Source organism: Stylophora pistillata, chromosome 8 (genome assembly GCF_964205215.1).
Source record: "Stylophora pistillata chromosome 8, jaStyPist1.2, whole genome shotgun sequence".
Lineage (NCBI taxonomy): Eukaryota > Metazoa > Cnidaria > Anthozoa > Scleractinia > Pocilloporidae > Stylophora > Stylophora pistillata.
The window spans coordinates 5,823,802-5,843,087 of NC_142526.1; the positions used below are offsets into that span (position 1 = coordinate 5,823,802).

The 19,286-nt window shown below is 39.3% G+C and overlaps 1 protein-coding gene and 2 long non-coding RNA genes across 5 annotated transcripts; 2 read left to right on the forward strand and 1 right to left on the reverse strand.

Annotated features, from left to right (window-relative positions):
- The first annotated feature begins 8,852 nt into the window (after nucleotides 1-8,852).
- On the forward strand, nucleotides 8,853-11,066 carry LOC148724634 (uncharacterized). Its single transcript, XR_015990990.1, has 2 exons — nucleotides 8,853-9,706; nucleotides 10,457-11,066. It is a non-coding gene; the product is annotated as an uncharacterized LOC148724634 (long non-coding RNA).
- LOC148724635 (uncharacterized) lies at nucleotides 9,747-15,499 on the reverse strand. 3 transcript variants are annotated; one of them, XR_015990973.1, is made up of 3 exons: nucleotides 14,929-15,499; nucleotides 14,188-14,214; nucleotides 9,747-13,605 (listed from the first exon to the last, which is right to left on the reverse strand). It is a non-coding gene; the product is annotated as an uncharacterized LOC148724635 (long non-coding RNA). The 3 variants fall into 3 exon arrangements; XR_015990972.1 differs by having other exon boundaries at nucleotides 14,355-15,499; XR_015990974.1 differs by lacking the exon at nucleotides 14,188-14,214.
- Nucleotides 15,500-16,664: 1,165 nt separating this feature from the next.
- LOC111344841 (beta-1,3-galactosyltransferase 5) lies at nucleotides 16,665-18,010 on the forward strand. Its single transcript, XM_022952105.2, has one exon. The coding sequence runs from the start codon at nucleotides 16,925-16,927 to the stop codon at nucleotides 17,993-17,995; it is 1,071 nt and encodes a 356-aa protein (XP_022807840.1). The 5' UTR covers nucleotides 16,665-16,924; the 3' UTR covers nucleotides 17,996-18,010.
- The last annotated feature ends 1,276 nt before the right edge of the window (nucleotides 18,011-19,286 follow it).

The following is a 19,286-nucleotide window of genomic DNA, read 5'->3' on the forward strand; positions in this document are numbered from 1 at the left end:
CTTGATTCTGAATTTCAGAATTAAGCTTAGCTTTCCAGACGAAAAAGCTTTATCGAGCGATCTAATTCCCAGGGCCTCTCGGCATGTTTTCTGATTCTTTAGCGATTTGAATCCTCAGGGTGATTTACTCCTTTCAGTGTATAACCGCTGAATTACAGGGGTGATATAGCGAGAATAGCGAGAATAAAAGAAAACAATCATCGACTGACAGAGCTGAATAACGTATACGCATGCGCCAGGTTTTGCCGCGGAAACGCGGATTTTGAGTCGTTCGCATGGTTGATTTCTTATTCTGTTGCTTCGAGGTGTCGTTTTCCTTGCCGCTTTTCTTTTACAGAACAACCTCCAAAAACTTGGTACACCCCCTAAAAAATTAATTTTCTCCCTTAAACCTTTGGAATAAGGAAAGTGCCTTGGACGAGAATAGAGTTCCCCGGTTTTAAAGGTCAGCCCTTATTATTTTCCGCTAATTTTTCAAAATTTTAGACCTAGGACACTTGAGCCCGCGTTGTTGACCGCATACCCTCTGATGTAGCATTTCATTATTCATCTCTGTCCGTTGGAGAGACAGTTTTCCACAGGCGTAGAGGGAGGGTGAGTCTACAACGAAAAATAATGGAGTCAGCGGTACTAAGCATAAAGATACTGGAAAGTGATACGTAACCTCCGATCGGTAAACCCAAAACAAATTCCGGTCTTTAATATGTCACATTTTCGCCAGCTGGCGGGAAAATCGCCCCATGTGGCATACGAAGTCGATGCAATGGCTCCGTCGGTCACCAAGGAGAGCATAATGTAGAAAGAAATCAGATGCTTGCATGAAAATTTTCACGCTGTTCGCTTTTCTGACGATTACTGTTTCGCAACATACAGTGGTGACGCCGAAAGTGTAAATGATCTTCTTGATAAGTATCTTTCCATAAATTCAACTTCGTTCATATAGAAGATTAAGTAGGAAAGGAAAGGAAAGTCTTAAGCACTCTAAACAACAAACGTGTCTAGTTACAATGATAAGGTTGAGATCGGACGTCAGGATTATCAGGCACCTCTGGCAGCCGCTTCAGTCCATGTAACGATCTCACCTTCCCGCCCATCCCACCCAGGGGAGGACATCCACCAGACAGTAATCTCGTGCGTGGGAAATTAACGTCTCCTACCCCTCACCCTGCAGGAGACGGGGCCTACGGTTTATTCGTCCTTATCCGAGAAGATTAGAAAATCTATCCATTTCTTGATATTAGAGAAAGGTAGTAAATTCTCCTCAGTACATAACTCTTTGTGGACTGGATGAAACTCTGAAACGAGATGTAACATCACGTACGGTGACTTAGCATCATCTTGCCAAATTTCAAAGCAAAAACAGATGTGGATTGTTACGCAAAATGTAGAAGATTTGAGCCTAATTGAGCAATCAATAGCATTAGTTAGTCAATTTACGAAATTTTATTTACAGAACGATTGAGTTCCGTAAATTCTCTTCCGAGCAGGTGAGCTTCAGAAATAAGATTTAAATTTTAATTTCATGATAATTAAGATTTTCGCATGAATGCTTTAACATGCATCTCTAAGTTATTTCATTACAGAAAGTAGTTCAGGATATTGCTCAACAGTATTATGTAATTCAACAATATTTTGCAATGTTTAGCTCAACTGAGGCGTCTGTGGGTTTGTTTGTAAAGTCTGCGGTTAAAAATACATGAACGCTAATTACGTTAAAAGTCTTTCTGTTTTTCATCTGCGATCTCAAAATTAAACATCTCTCCTTTCCTATTTACTCACACAAAGTTTTTTGACATTGTTGATCCCAGCAGAATGCAAGACGCGTGTTACAAAGGAACGAAGAAATGGTCTAGTTTGACATTGAGCCTCTGTGGCTTAGTGGTCAGCAGTAGTGCCTCGCAACTTTATAAGTGAGCTGGCCTGAGGTCTAGCTGGACAAATGGAATGCCTTACGCATGTCGTCTCCTGTTTAATCCGTTTTCTTTTAGACGAGCGAGAGAATTGTGAGTTGAAAGGGAATTGCACTACTGGATGAGTGCGGTAAAGAGAGCCACAACAAGGACAAATTTGGACACGAGGAAATTCGTTAAGGATAAAAGCGGGCATGTCACAATAGAAAGCCATCTCCTAACGAAGGCCGTACGGCAAGTTTTCGTTTGCGAGTGGCCGCTATAGGAAACGTGCACGCGCGGGAATTGCGCTCAGGTGAAGCGATATACATGGCAATCGAGAGGGAAGGGGAAAGGTTGAAGAGGGGAAGGGGGGAGGGGGGAAGGAGCTGTGGAATACATGCAACCGAGTGTTTACTTAGATGTGATGCGAGAAAGCGTAATGGCACTTACAAAAAATTTGGCACGCTCCCAGGTGCCAACTTAAACTGTACCAGAGTAGACGTATTTCCGAAACTACTGGAATTGATGCATCTGTAAAAACCTTATGAAAGTCATGAGCATTAAAAAATTTAGTCAAATTAGTAGTTTCTTTAAATTTCAAGTGGAACAAGCTCTAATTGGCTTTATCATTCCCATAATTCTCTCTTTTTACGATTGGTACGAAGAAGATAATGCTTTTAAATCTGGTTTTACATCTCCTAACACTAACAAAATGATATTTGGTGCATGTAAGTTTATCTGTCGTAAGTGATCGATAATTACCGGAAAAAACATCAGTGGTCAAACGTTGATAATTCATCACCTGATTCACAAATACTAACAACAACTAGACTATCGGTTGCCTCTGCGCAGGCCCGAAAGAGTCCGTGCGAATGCATATCATGTGATAATATCGGTCAATCAAGAATACTTGGTGTTTAACTAGGAACTGAATAATTATATTTAGTCTCCAAAGGAAAATATAAATTCTTGTTTTCATTCTACATTTTTTCCTTAAAAATATCTACAATATTTCATTTAAAACTGACTTAAGGTGTACACGTGATAGGCTGTGTTTCAAACACTAAATCAGTCGAGAATTTGAAATGTTGAATCTCTCGTGTTTTTCATTTTTCCACGAAGATATGGACAAAATTTCAGTTAAACTAGCTTAACTCAAGGTAAAAGGCTGTGATTGAAAAAAAAAACATAGATCAATCTCGGATTTAAATAATAGTATCTCTCAAATAATATATTAAAACAACTTCTTGTGAATTGTTTGTATGACTGTTCAATAGATTGTCACTTCAAACCGCAATCAACAGTTTCAGATGTAGGTTAATCACTCTAACACGGAAATGAACTGTTTGTATCACACAAAGTCCCACAAAAGATACAGGCGGATTGTCTTATTTTTTTCCGCGCAGCAAACTTCGAAGGATCCAGGGTGGAGCATTCAACCTTTCGTGCACAGGGCATCATGAGTGCAGAGGTGTACTAAAGCTGAGATGCTGGCCTTGCTGCCTCAGTTCTAACAGGAGCGCTATTAAACCCAGGTACTGCCATCCTCAGGAAACGAGCTCCTCGTAAGATCTCTGCTTGCTCATGATTTGGCAAATCTTTCACGAGCCCAATTGTTGTCTGCGAGCGATTGAACTCAGTCTCGGGTTATCGGTAGGCCTCTCACCTGCTACTGTAGCTCGGCGTTGCCTTCTTTGTCCAGGAACCTCGGCCCTCCGTCCTTCGTCTGGTGCTGCTTCGCCGGCAATCATCTTTCGGGACACTTTCGGATTCCTTTCGGCCACGATCCTCACGCACAAGATCTTCTAATTTAGGAGGATGATACTGAGAGACTTTTGCGTTTCAGAAAGGAATCATTGCAAAGGCTTCTTCCAATTTTCTTTGTCTTCTTCTAGATCTCAGGCGTTTAATCTTCTTAGGGCGTTCTCTTATTCTTCGTCCTCCCCATGCATTCAACATCAAACTAGAAATTGGGGCCACAACGTCTGACATACTACAACAGTACTTTGGCTTGGACTTTTGAGCTGAAGGGATGTGGGGAACGGAATTTGGTTGACTGCTAATGCTTGGAGCTTTTGCTTTTAACTGGAGCATGGTCTTGCTCGTCAGACTTTGATGCCAGGGGAAGGGACTTTTCTGACAAACTTCCTCTAGATTTGGGCTTGGAGGTTGTGCAATCGGCGTTTGGTTTAGCTCTATCCGAAAAATGCGGACTCGTGCTTTGTTTTGGTTTCTCCGGCAACCTTGGTAAGGGACAAACACTAATTTGAGCGGCTTTGGAAGGTGGTCGGCATGGCTCGCCATTTTTCGCATCGTAGTACTTTGCGACGTACAAGTGTTGGAGGGCAAAGGTGGACAGCTTTGAAGCTGATTCGCGAACAATATTCTTTTCCATATTTTCGATCTCGTCCAGCTTTTTGCACAACGACTTTTCCTCGCAAGGGTTTTTGCTTAAAAGCGCGATTGACAAATAACTCTTCATTCTCTCACCTTGTTTCAGTTCTCAGTCTTGTGTCAGTTTAACTGGAGGGGAAAATTTAGACTCATCAGGTAATTAAGTAGCAATTAGCTGTTTGAGCAAAGGCTAAGTATTTCAATAAGCGGGGTTGTTTATTTGCTTTGACCAGGCTTACTTTAATTCTTGTTTGCACAACATCTCTTTGCTCCTTCCGAAGATGGTAAATATGGACTCGTGACTCGTTCTTTTGGAGAAAGTGTAGAAACAAAGTTTGCCTTTATTTCACTTTGCCTTGTTTCGTATATTACTTCTTTGGTCCATTCTATTCTTTTATGCGCTTATACAAGATACCGATAGGTATTTACAAAAAGTGGGCGAGAACGAATCGAAAGGAGGTCATGTGCAGCTTGAAACGTGACCCCACTGGAATTGGGTCTTTGTACGTATACATGACATTGGTTTCTGATCTAACTGCCCCTGAATTCCACTGAGTTCTCTTTATCCCTCGAGAATAGGTTTTCAATTATTCCTTTTTAAACGCCGACATGCATGATATAAATGAAAACGGAAGACGGAGAAATCGAAACTAGATTACGAGCCCTTTAGACCCGTGACCTTGACGTTATTTTTAGTAAAGTGTGCTAACATAGGTCTTCGTTCTAATTAATTTTGTTTTTAATTCTCCCTGTAACTTTTTCACGATTTTTCTATGTTTATAGTTTTGAGTTTTTTTTTTTTTTTCTTTCAAGCACTGGCATGAGTATGAAATTGAACATGAAAGCGGCTACGAACAAATCGAAAATAGCTAGATCACGTGCTCTTTCCACCCGTGACCTTGCGAGCTTTTGTGGAGAGAGGTGTTCAATCATGATGTCGCTAGACATTTTAATTTTCCTAATCATTATAAGCAACATATGGCAATCTGCGGTCTTTCCTTGCACTTAGGTGGCACGGAAAGCCGTAAAAATCTTGAACAAAAGCTTATCTTTCAAACCGGCAGTCTAAATCCCACAGGGATCAACGAACGCTTTTCATTCCACTAATTTATTCACGTTTTTCTCGTTGCCATGCTCCCACCAATAACGTAGCTCCATTTTCTGCCTTTAAAAGCACACACAACCCACAATTACTCTATTCGCTCCGACGAAGGGCTAACGCTCGAAACGTCAGCTTTTGTAATCATTACGGTGGCTAATTTACCATTTCAACTTTGTTGATATATCGAAATTATTTTGTTCAATCATAAGTCTTCGTTCCACTGAAGTACCTCTGTATCTCACTCTGCCAGTTACTGCAACTGTCTTGTTTACGTATAGAAAGTAAATCATCTTTTTTTTAAACCGCTTACATGAGTATAGAGTACTAAGAGAAAAATTTAAAATTCCGTGGTTAAAGTTGCTTATCATCAAAGTTCATAAAACCTAACTTGTTACATAACGGCGTAGTTATTACGTAGTTACGTAACCGGTATGACCAGGCCATGAGCAGAAGATCCTTGGAGAAGAAAAGTAAGCATGTAGGTACAGAGGGAGATGAAATTCGATTAATACATAAGTTGTAGCAAAGCTAGTCCTAAATGTATTCGATATTATCTTTGCTTTGAAATATATTTATATTTAATCACTTTTACCAGAGTATGGTGAGGGTCGCACAACAGAGCGAGGCTCCAAATTAAGTGTGCCCAATATCCCACCCATCCCATCCCACCCCAGGGGAGGACATCCATCACACAGTAATCTCGTGTGTGGGAAATTAACGTCCCCTACCCCCAACCTTCCAGGAGACGGGACCTCCATTTATTTTTCCTTACCCGAGAAGACTAAAATATCTAACCATTTCTTGATGTCATAGAAAGGCAGCAAATTCTTCTCAATTATTTTAAGATCCTGGGTGTTGGTCCGGCCGGCGCTCGAACCCTCGACCTCCCGCACAACAGTCCAGCGCTCTATCTATTGAGCTAACCGGGAGGCACAACACTGTTCCTTGCACACATGACTACTGACTGTCAAAAATTGGGTATTCATTCACTGTGGATAGTTCTTTTCTGGCCGTTGTGCGGCTTGCTGGTCCTGTTATGTTGGACACAGTGCTCTGTCGGACAACTGCAACTTTTTCTCATCATGGAGCTTCCTTTTACTTGTTTCCTTTCGGTAGTAACAAATTGCGTTATGGAAGGGTTCCGTACTTTTAATTTTATCACAGGGGGGGGGGGGGTCAGATATCATCGCAGTAAAAAAAAAAATAATGATTTGCATCCGCATTTAGAAATAAAATATTGACAAAAAAAAACTTAAATAAAATTCAAGGTAGGCTATCAATTTGACAGAATTCAAGAGGCAAATTGTATCAATATCTGTGGCGCCTGATTTAACTGTTTCATGGGTAGCATGCGAACGTTTTTGTCCTTCTTTACTTCTTCGGATAGTTAAATGCAAACCTATCGTATACAAATGTTTCAAGAAAGGATATCGGAATAAAATGGCAAAAGTGCACGCTACACTTCCGAAAGGTTATTTCGGTATCAGGTAATCAGTTAACTTCAATACGTCAAACAAATAAGCAAAGTCTTTAAGCTCGCCATGACTAGTCTTGGAAGTTTCCCTGAATTCTTGAGGTTAAACAACCGTGACCTGAAAATTACCCACAGAACCTTTCGGGGTACGGTTGTCGCGTGCAGTTTTACCCTTTTACGTACAGAATATCACGAAACAGCTGTAAATGGTAAATCTCCACCTTTACAAGCCGCAGCTTTTGTAAGAGGTTCTGTAACTTAAAGTACTGACCGATATAACAAAGTCAGTAAAATATTTAACAATTATTCGACGAGCGCGCGTTGGATATGAGATGATAGATAGCCAACGAGGCGCGTAGCGCCGAGTTGGCTATAATCATCTCATATCCAACAAGCGCGAGTGGAATAATTGTTTTATTAAAAACGCCCTCAAGAAATTATTATTTTGTAAGAAGAAACTGGATTTTTTAGTTCCCTTTTGATTTTAAGCTGACGCGTACGCTTACCATATTTGTAGATTATGGTATATTGGCTGATATACCATAATGGCTAAGCCAATAAAAAGTCTTGAATTGCATTATCCAATGATCCAGTTTTTAATAAATATCTATTATATCTTTGCAACCTCGTTCCCAGGGCTTTTCCCTTTTTGAATATTTTACCGCCCGCTAAAATATTCAGAAAGGGAAAAGCCCTGGGAACGAGGTTGATATCTTTAGCTTCAAAAAGAGATTAAGGAAGATTTTAATTCAAATTTAGCGGGTCGTATGGTGAAATGTGGCCCCCTAAATTAAATTAATCAATCATAACGCACGTACTGACGGTAAGGTTGAATAATTACTTAAGTGTTACATGGTTATATAACAGCTGACATGAACTTCGATGGTCAGCGATTTGCACGGAATTTTCCCATTTTGCTTCAGAACAATTTTCCAATTTTAAACTCATATCAGCGCTTTAAAATGCAAATAATTTGCTCCCCACACATAAACGATGCAGTTAGCAGTAACCGGCATAGTGAGATAGAGAGGCAAGTGGAACGAAGACTAATGTTTGCTCACTTCCTTCCAAAACGAGTCGGAAGGACACATCATCTATTTTCAATTTTTTTGCAGCCGTTTTTCAATTTCGAATCCATCCAATTACTTTAAAAAGAAAAGCTTATACTCCTTACAAGCACAATACCTAAAAAAAAAATACAGAAAGAGTGGAAAACAGAGGCAATGAGAACGAATACCAATGTTTGTACACTTGAGTAAAAACAACGTTTAGGTCATGGTTCTTAGGGACACGTAATATAATTGCGAGATTTTCTGTTTTACTATGTCAATATTATGTCAGTTACCCGGGGGTTGGCCCCACGGGATGGCAAGTGACACCTGCATTTTAGTTCCCTCGAGAGCCTCCAAGAGACCCTTTTATGTGGTCACGTGGTTTGGCATAAGTAAACAAGAATTCAAATAGTTGCTTATGTATGTGCCGCAGACGACATCTTATGGACGAAATTCATTCTTCTCTCGCCGAAATATTCATGGATAAATCAACACTGAAATGACTGAACTATTTTAGAAATCGGTGACAATCGAAATGGATTCTAACTGAGATTATGAACAACCCCTAGAAAAACAAACCGTTTGAGCACACGATCTTTCAAGATAGCCAAAATACATGAAAAACGGGAACATAAGGGAAGCATGACGAGCTTTGCCCACCAAAAAAATTTATGCAAATTAGGCTAAGCCGGATCTGAGTTCCGCCTGGCAATTATTAACTGTAAGAGAAGATCTCAGTTCGCGCCCACAGCACGTTCAAGGTGTTGCGGATGAAGTTTCTGTAATTACTTTTTGGCACTTTTCGGCGTCAAAATTGCATAGTTTGGGTAACCCAAAACCCTTAAGCTGACCTTTCTTGTCATAACACGAATGTTTTCCAGAAAGGGACACGCGGTAATGTCGGTGTCACTCGTGTGCAGGCATTTTTTCAGGTAAAACCCTCGCGTGGAATCAACTCATGTTTACTTTAACGCTCCTTTTAGACGCACAATGTAAGCCAAAGCAATTTTATAGTTAAACGTGAAGATCAGAATATTTTCTTCTAAGGATGATAAATGATCGACGCTGAACTAAATTATACGTTGAAGAAAATGCAAAACAGCATAACATGCAAAAGAGGAAATTTGGAAAAATTCGAACTTACGGAAACCATGAAAATCTTCGATTTTTAAGAAAGGAAATTTTTATAATTCCAAGCTAAGTAAGCTTTTCTAGTGTTTCATTCTTTAAGGCTTTGTGTAGAGCGGGGCCTTTGTTTTATTAACCGTAAAACTTAGTGACAAGTCGAAAGGGCTCGCTCTTGGTTATGATACCAAAGAGTAGAGGGACACCACGGTGATCTTCCAGGTGTTTGATCATCGTCGCCGCTCGTGGTGTACTCCGCTACTTAGGTGAGCGAGATCGACGTTCTTCCTCTCTTTAATTTTGACTGCTGTGTGAAAGACTTGATCCTTACAATGAAAAACGGTCGATTGTGCTTTTTCAGTGGCGGCTTTAACGCTCGTCCATATTCAGCGCTTATCCTAAACATGCATGGCATCTCTAGCTATCTACAAGACACGCTGCGATGTATTATTCGTCCATGTTCAACACAACAACTGCGCTAGTGAGATAGAGAATTGAAAGATCACATTGTTGCGCTCGAAGAAGTGCGCTAAGTTTGCCAAGTTCTACAATGGACAACAGATCGTACGGCCTCCCGCAAGAATAAGGACAAGGTCTATCAGTTACAAGCAATGGATAAGTGGAATTGTAAAAAGTTTTAATTCGTCCGGGCATCGAAAGGCCGACGGTATGTAATTTTGCTCTTTTCCGTCCTTCACACACTGGAATAGCTGTTAAAATTAAATTTAATTGCGGGTTGTGCAGTCAAAATATAACGTCGCCCAACATGGTTTTAGTTAAACCAGTGTCTTCTGAGGCGCTTCCACCAAAATAATTTAGAAGGGAACAACAGCGCTAACCGATTTAATATCTTCTCAAGAACATGTCAAAGTCTATTAAAACGCAGAAATTAAAAATAGTAAGAATTGGTGGTTCATGTTAAAAATCATTAAAGAACAGTTCTCAGTTTGGCTCGATAGTGCTGTCACTTTGCACTAGTTGTTCATAGTGACTTACTCATTACTTTCAGTATTTGTTCGAGCTTTTCTTCGACGAAATAGGGGACATACAAGAAAACGCAATTCACCTCTAAAACAAACATAATAAGCTCTCCCAATTGGACACCAGATATGACTGCGTAGTAATAATTGCGTAGTACGCGAAGTTGCAGTGTGAGAAAAATGAGTGAGGAAAATAATTCTAAGTGCTGTACAGCGCGGTTTTTAACATAGATTACCTAGCTAAATGACCTGCTTGTCTTAGATATTTATGATAATATAGGAAGGTCCCCAAGGAATACTAATAACCCGGCGTGTAATTTTGTGATTGACAAAACCTGATAACTCAGGTTTATGTTTGAAAGGGCAAATCATTTAGTACATTTCACTCCAGAAGTAAATAAATCTCTTAACTTTCGTAATTATTATTTTGGTTTCAGGCAAATGGTGTCGAGTTGAAAGATACTAAGTTCCTGAAACATACATCCAAGCTTTGTTAGCAGGCATGCCGAATGCTTTTATAAACGTGCGAGGGTAAAAATACATTTGCGGCCCCCTGTATGGAGAGAAAAATCCAAAGTTTTTTATTACAGGGATGGTAGAGTGAATGATGTTATTTCTGGTCTGAGTCATCAAAGTTCTGTACCATTAGAGTTAAGAAAGGCTATCGGGGGAATATGGAGGTTGCTGCAAGTAGTAGCTGTTAAACTCTCAACAAGCTTTACAGGCGGCCAATTAAAGAGTATGGGGCAAGAAATCAAGCACGATTCTCACCCAGTAAACTAAAATGGTTGTTGGAAATTGAGATGGACGAGCAACCAGAGAATTTGAAGTAATCTGGTGGCCTGATCTTTTCTCAGGCACTAAAAATGGGAAACTGACCTTGCGATTTTATGTTCCTAAAGTGATACTTTGATTTCAATGATGTGTAGTACACAATCTAGTTGACTTGTTCGTCATGTTTCCATAAATTTAGTAGCTGTTTCTTGGCAGTTTTTGTAAGTTTGTTTTAAAAAACGATAAAATGTGTTTTGCATTTAGAGGAACAAACTTGTCTGTAGAAGGCTAAGATTAAACCCTGAATACAGCAAAATGACCCTGTAATATTAATGCAATTCATGTCTAGCTGGGCGCACTATACTCTGATGCCCTTCCTTCTGTTGTAACCAAATTCAGAGGAAAAAAAAACACCTGGAGAAACTCTTAGAGGGATAATATCTGTGGACTTTCACCATTTCTATGGTCATCAGGAATGACAGAATAAAGCAGTAACTGTTCACAAAGTCTTAATTCACTTAACTGAAAGAATAATGAGTTGGAGGGAACTATAGATCATTTTTTTCCAAGCATCTCTAATAATTCATGATGGAAATAGTAATAACATTGATAACAATAATAATGATAATAATGATAATAATAATAATAACAATGATAACAATAATAATGATAATAATAATAATAATAATGATAAAAATATTTACAATAGTTAGAGAAATAATGTTCATTATCCTGATGGTTATAATTCCTATGATTATTTCCATTAATCTAATCATTATTATTATCATTCATATTACTATTATGATTATTTCAATGTTTATCTATGAACAAAATAGTGTTATTGTTAGTCTAGCTGATTGAGTATCCAAGTGATTGAAACTGGGGCAAAAACAAATTAAGAAAAGACAGAAAAACCCCAAAAACTGTTCAGGACTGCAATTCTTGAGTTGGCTCATTGTGAAAGGTTTTGGGACTTCATTAAGCTAGTGCTGTCTGTAGTGGGCCCTGTGTCAAAGAGAGAAGAGTAGCAGCTGAATTAATAATAATAATACTAAGGACAATGATAGCATTGATTGACCAAAGTCACCCTATAACTAATAACAGATGATACATGACAAGCAGCATAAGCAACACACTTTTCAAAACAAAAAGAGCAAGCTAAAATTGCCATCAGATAAAAATAACTGTCCATAAAAGACTGACAGCATAGAGCTGAAAAAAAAAATGGGGACTGGTTCTGCCATCAGATGACAACAGTCCATAGACTGACCACCCAAGGGAAACAGAACAGATCGGTGGTTCTGCCATCAGATAACAACAGCCCATAATGGACTGACTACCCAAGAGAAACAGATCCACCTGTTAGTTCTGCCATCAGATAACAACAGTCCATGGACTAACTACCCAATAGAAACAGAACTAGGCAGGTGGTTTTGAATCAGAAAACAACTATTTAAGACCTCTGTACAATGTGTCTTAGAAAATCTTCTGCATTCTAACAATCTATTGAAGAGACAAACTATCAGAAACACTTGAATTTCTATTTGGGGGGAGGGGGGAGGAATTAAATGAAAATCTACTTGCCTCAGCATGCCATCCTCACTGAGCAGCCTATTTCAATTTGAAAATGATGATCACAATCATAAAGATAATGATAATGATAACAATAACAAATCATTATTATCATCATTTATATTACTATTATGATTATTTCAATGTTTATCTATGAACAAAATGGTGTTATTGTTAGTCTAGCTGAATGAGTATCCGAGTAATTGAAACTGAGACAAAATAATCTCAAGAAAAGCCAGGAAAACCCCAAAAACTGTTCAGGACTGCAATTCTTGAGTTGGCTCATTGTGAAAGGTTTTGGGACTTCATTAAGCTAGTGCTGTCTGTAGTGGGCCCTGTGGCAAAGAGAGAAGAGTAGCAGCTGAATTAACAATTATAATAATAATGAAGACAATGATAGCATTGATTGACCAAAGTGCCTCCGACTAATAACAGATGATACGTGACAAACAGCATAAGCAACACATTTTTCAAAACAAAAAGAGCAAGCTAAAACTGCCATCAGATAAAAATAACTGTCCATTAAAGACTGACTGTATAGAGCTGAAAAAAATAGGGACTGGTTCTGCCATCAGATAACAACAGTCCATAGACTGACTACCCAAGAGAAACAGAACAGATTGGTGGTTCTGCCATCAGATAACAACCGCCCATAATGGACTGACCACCCAAGAGAAACAGATCCACCTGTTAGTTCTGCCATCAGATAACAACAGTCCATGGACTAACTACCCAAGAGCAACAGAACTAGGCAGGTGGTTTTGAATCAGAAAACAACTACTTAAGACAAGCCCTCTGTACAATGTGTCTTAGAAAATCTTCTGCATTCTAACAATCTATTGAAGAGACAAACTATCAGAAACACTTGAATTTCTATTTGGGGGGAGGGGGGAGGAATTAAATGAAAATCTACTTGCCTCAGCATGCCATCCTCACTGAGCAGCCTATTTCAATTTGAAAATGATGATCACAATCATAAAGATAATGATAATGATAACAATAACAAATCATTATTATTATCATTTATATTACTATTATGATTATTTCAATGTTTATCTATGAATAAAATGGTGTTATTGTTAGTCTAGCTGAATGAGTATCCAAATAATTGAAACTGAGACAAAATAATCTCAAGAAAAGCCAGGAAAACCCCAAAAACTGTTCAGGACTGCAATTCTTGAGTTGGCTCATTGTGAAAGGTTTTGGGACTTCATTAAGCTAGTGCTGTCTGTAGTGGGCCCTGCGGCAAAGAGAGAAGAGTAGCAGCTGAATTAACAATTATAATAATAATGAAGACAATGATAGCATTGATTGACCAAAGTGCCTCCGACTAATAACAGATGATACGCGACAAACAGCATAAGCAACACATTTTTCAAAACAAAAAGAGCAAGCTAAAACTGCCATCAGATAAAAATAACTGTCCATAAAAGACTGACTGTATAGAGCTGAAAAAAATAGGGACTGGTTCTGCCATCAGATAACAACAGTCCATAGACTGACTACCCAAGAGAAACAGAACAGATTGGTGGTTCTGCCATCAGATAACAACCGCCCATAATGGACTGACCACCCAAGAGAAACAGATCCACCTGTTAGTTCTGCCATCAGATAACAACAGTCCATGGACTAACTACCCAAGAGAAACAGAACTAGGCAGGTGGTTTTGAATCAGAAAACAACTACTTAAGACAAGCCCTCTGTACAATGTGTCTTAGAAAATCTTCTGCATTCTAACAATCTATTGAAGAGAAAAACTATCAGAAACACTTGAATTTCTACTTGGGGGGAGGGGGGGGTAAATAAATGAAAATCTACTTGCCTCAGCATGCCATCCTCATTGAGCAGCCTATTTCATTTTGAAAATGATTCAATCACAATTATGAAGATAATGATAACAATAACAAAATCAGGACTTAATAATAATGATAATTATAATAATCATAACAATAACTACAACGACAAAGTCCGTGTTAGTCTGGCTTCTACCTTGCAGAAAATACAGCCCACCAACTGAAGCTGAATTCTTTAAAGGCATTGTGTTGCAATTGGTCATTGAGGCACTCAAGACACCTCACCACGACAAGGTACGAACATTGAGGTGGAAAAAGGGTCTGTAAAATTGACTCCATGCTGATTCGAGATGAGAAATCTGTGTTCGAAGCTTCTTCAGTTCCACTCCAAGGGAATTTACTCTAGCTGATCTTTCGGTAAGTTAGGAAGCGAGCTCTTCGGAGTCGTGACTGAGTTTGGCGCCAAAAGATAAATTTTTCGCGCCTTCGGGCTCAAAGTCTAGCGTGGCGGAGTTCACCAGATTTACGATAGTCATAAATCCCGCAGATTTAATAAGTTCGTCAGGCATTGTTTATTACGAAGAAGATAGACCAGCTATTAGACAGAACGTGAACACAACGTGAACGAGGTCGGGAATCCTGGCTAACCCCACTACTCCGAACGATGAGTTGGCCGGCTGAAGTTCCCGTGTCGCCACACTTTGGATTTCGTCGGGAAATATCTTAAATACATCGCATATGAAATATTTACGCAAAGGAACGTCACATACCTCTTTCAAAAGTAGATACCAATGCTTGCAAGGGTCAAGTGTGGCACTTGTAATCCTGCAAAGACTCTGCGTGGTTAAGTTAGCCGGTGGAAAGCCGCACGTCGAAAATCCGACTGCCGCTATGACTTCATTTCGAATGGTTTCGAAATCGAAAACATGATGCTTTTCGACATGAAAAATCTCGTCGAGGTTTAATATTACAATATTGGTAAGAATTTAACCAGGATACGAGGCCAAGTCGTGCGACCGCCACAGGTTTTGTTCCAAAACAATAACATCGTGTACTACGATCGCAAAGCGTGAACACTGATCGATCCACCAAGTAACGCAATACTGGAAATTCGATACGGTTGTTATTCAGGTCGTACGGCACATGAAAATTGCGATATCTTTTGTTACTGTTTTATGGCAAACCAAGCGAAAGAATCATACCTAAATAATCGAAAGAGAGGCTTTTCGAATACGGCGCCTCGCCGGTATTGCCTCTTCTGTGAAAAGGAAGGATCTTTGAAAGACTACGTGATTAAAAATGTCGTTATAAGGAAACAGGCAGAAACAGAGAAAACGAAGTATTTTATGACCATTACACGCACAACAAACTTCATTTCATTTCATGATTTTGATTTTCATCGCCAACAGATGACCCCGCGTTAACTCGCACGCAATCGCGTATCTCTCGTGGATTCGTGGGCGCTAATCTGTATAATTACATGGTGGTGTAATTAATGTGATGACATCCACCCAACGCCTTCTTCCCCAAACCTCGGCATCAGTTTACGATGCCTGCTGAGAATTTTTTTCTTGAGCAAAGCTCGTCATGAATATATTACAGAGAAAACACTTTGGTGATTCTCGAATTTGAGCTCAAAATGAAACTACTTTTTATCGAAAACTGTAAACTTTGGTTTTGTTTCGCGACAAATGGTACGCTCACGTTTCGAGCGAAAAGCAAAAGATTATTTTATGAAAGCGTCACGTGTTGTGTGACGTGTGTTACGTTACACGAGGAACCGTTAAGAATTTAAAAGCGTTAAAGGGAAACCGGGAATGGTGCAGGGAACGAAATAACAGCAATAACAGTGGTAGCAAAGCAAGCCCAAAATAGCAGAAGTCGCCAAACAACCACAACGGACATGCAAAGAGTGAGTAAGTTTAATCAATCAACGTGTTCGCACTTTATTTTTGCACGATTGCTGGATGGCCATTTCCCACAACCGCCACGGAAAAAGAAATAACTTCGCGGCAAAAGAAAAACCTCACGGCAAAGAGAAAAAGACGCATGGCAAAATAATAAACCTCAAGGCAAAAGAAATAACCTCACGGCTAAAGAAATACCAATGTCCTCACAGCATAAAAGAGAGCGTGGGGGCGAGGGCGATTTTTTTTTCCTTTTTCACGTATTCAAATTTTAATTTTTTTTTAAAATAAAAACTAGTGAGTGGCACACAGCAATGGATCTTGACGAGTTAGCGTTAAATCGTGAGCCCCAAAATAACTGATAGACATTGCTTAATTAACGTGACTTGTACTTGAAACTTCTCGTATATAAGGAGGTCATTTGTAAATCTTTTCCATATCCCTGATGATTTCTGTTTGATTAAACGAAACCGGTCGGATATCAAACAAAGTTGACAAGATCTGTTGCAGTGCGCCCCTCACTAGTTTTCAGTCAAAAAGGAAAAAATTAAAAATTTTAAAAATTGAAAAAACTCGTCCCAGCCCTCACGCTCTCTTTTATACTGCGAGAACATTGTTAGTTCTTTTGCCGAGAGGTTTTTACTTTTGCCGTGAGGTTCTTCCTTTTTCCGCGAGTCTTTTTCTTTTGACTTGCGATTATTTCTTTTGCCAAGAGGTTATTTCTTTTGCCACGAGGTTATTTCTTTTACAGCCCGGTTATTTCTTTTGCCGTGACAGATTTGGGCCACGGTACATTACAGACCACGTGACCAAACTATCAAATAAGTTGGTAGAAATGTCTATCTCTTGAAGGCCGGAGATGTTGAAGCAAGTGCGATTGCGGAGAGTTATACGAGTTGGGCTATGCTTTGCAGGGACAGTAGCCTTGATATGTTTATTCATACGCCTCTTCGTACCGCCAAGTCACCACCGAATAGATCTTAGAAAATATCAAAGCAATTTTGCCATCATGTCTCCTTTGATAGCACCACAAGTTACTGACTTCGAAGACTTTTTCATTTTGGTGATAGTTTCAACTTCTCCCGACGACAAGACTAAAAGAAGGGATGCAATACGTCGTACTTGGGGAAATTGTGACAAAACTCACATAAAATACAAATGGAAAATTCTTTTCATGATGGGTAAATCGTCGAGTAGCGATGTGAATGAAAAAATAATGGCAGAACACAAACAACATGGAGATCTTCTTATAGCTGATTACATCGACAGGTATCGAAACATCACGACAAAACTTCTAGTGGCTTTTAAGTGGGCGACGCAAATAACATGCAATTACATTCTTAAAACTGACAACGATGTTTACGTTGATATTCCTGAGTTAATAAAATGGTTGCTGAATCGAGGCGATCGAAATTCCTTGTACGGTGGGGTATTGTACAGGGGAATTGTAGTACGAGATAGAAGGCATCGTCATTACGTAAGTAAGGACGAACTTTCGTTAGACTACTATCCTACGTTTTGTAAAGGTTCTATGTACGTTTTGTCGGCGAGTTTACTTCCAAAGATGCTCGAGTTATCGAGGCAGGTCACTCGAATTGGACCCGACGATGCCTATGTGGGACTGTTAGCAGATCAGCTTGGAATATCCCCAGTGGGAGTTGAAGGATTTTTTCAGAAAAGTTTCTTACCCTATATCTTCAGGTTTATAAGTAAATGTGAGTTGAGAGATCTCCTTGGAATTGGCGATTCACTAACTCCAAGTCAATTGGACTACATTCATGAAGTGAAATACGCTTCCTCTGCCACTTACTATCTTTGTATTTCGGTACTCGAGAAATTTTTCCTACTTTTATCATTTTTAGTCACCTTAACCTGTCTGTTATTGTTAGGCTGTAGGAGATTTCCTAAAAGGAATTCAAAATTAAAATGAGATTTCGTTTGATTATCTCTTCATTATTTCACTTACATTCATTTGTGCATGCATCCATGACCTCATTTGATATGCACAAGTTTAACCGCAACAAACTTCGACGAATGTGAATACATGAAAATCACATGTGTATCACAGTTCACATGTGATATTCACATACTCTCAGTCATCATTTCATCACTTCACAGCTTTATCATGACTGGCCCTCAGTTGGCTTGTTACCTCAGTTGGTAGAGCAATGCAGCTGTATTGCAGAGGTCATGGGTTCAAAAACTTAGTTCTTATTAACTGAGCAGGAGGTCTGTATGGGAGAATCTTGACTGAGGTTGCCAGTACAGACCGAATGCAGTGAGGTCTATACCAGTGACCGAGGTCAAGATTCTCCCATACAGACCGACCTAGCTTGGTCAATAAGATGTTTATTATATGGCTGTGTTTTGTACGCTAATTTTTTGCATTCTTTGTACCTTTTTTTTCTAGACCAGTCTAGATGGGAAAATCTAGACCACTTTCATTATTGATATCAGCCAATCAAATTCATGAATTCAGTAGTTCCCAGTCCTTGCAAGACACAGCCATGTAATAACATTACTTATTTACTGCCCATCATGCCTGTGTGGCACTTAGGGCTGCAACAAAATCCTTCCAACCCTGCCTATCATTAACCAGTTTTTCAAATACTGTACAGGCCTGATATTTCTTCAGGCCTTATTTTCACCATTGCTTAAGTAGTGTTCATTACTGCAAAGATTGTTTTCACAAATTCGAAAGAAACCTCTCTTACATGATTGGCTATCACCAACCCAATTTGAAGACTTAGTGACAGTGTGTCCATCATCCCTGTAATTAGACATACTGATAACATATTCCAATAACACCTTCACAACGTGGAGAGGAATGACAAGGACACATCGAAACCAGTCACTAGACATTTTAATTTACTTAACCATTCTAAACAACACATGGCAATCTGCAGTCTTTCCTTACACTTATGTTGTATGGAAAGCCGTAAAACTCTTAAACAAATGCTCATCTTTCAAACCGGCAGTCTAAATCCCACAGGGATCAACAAATGCTTTTCATTCCACTAATTTATTTGTTTTTCTTGTTGCCATGTTCCCACCAATCACATAGCTCCTTTTCCTGCCTTTAAAAGCACACACAACCCACAATTCCCCTATTTGCTCCGACGAAGGTCTAATGTTCGAAACATCAGCTTTGATCATCGTAACGGTGGCCAATTTACCATTTCAACTTTGTTGATATATTCAAACTATCAGCCTTTATAATT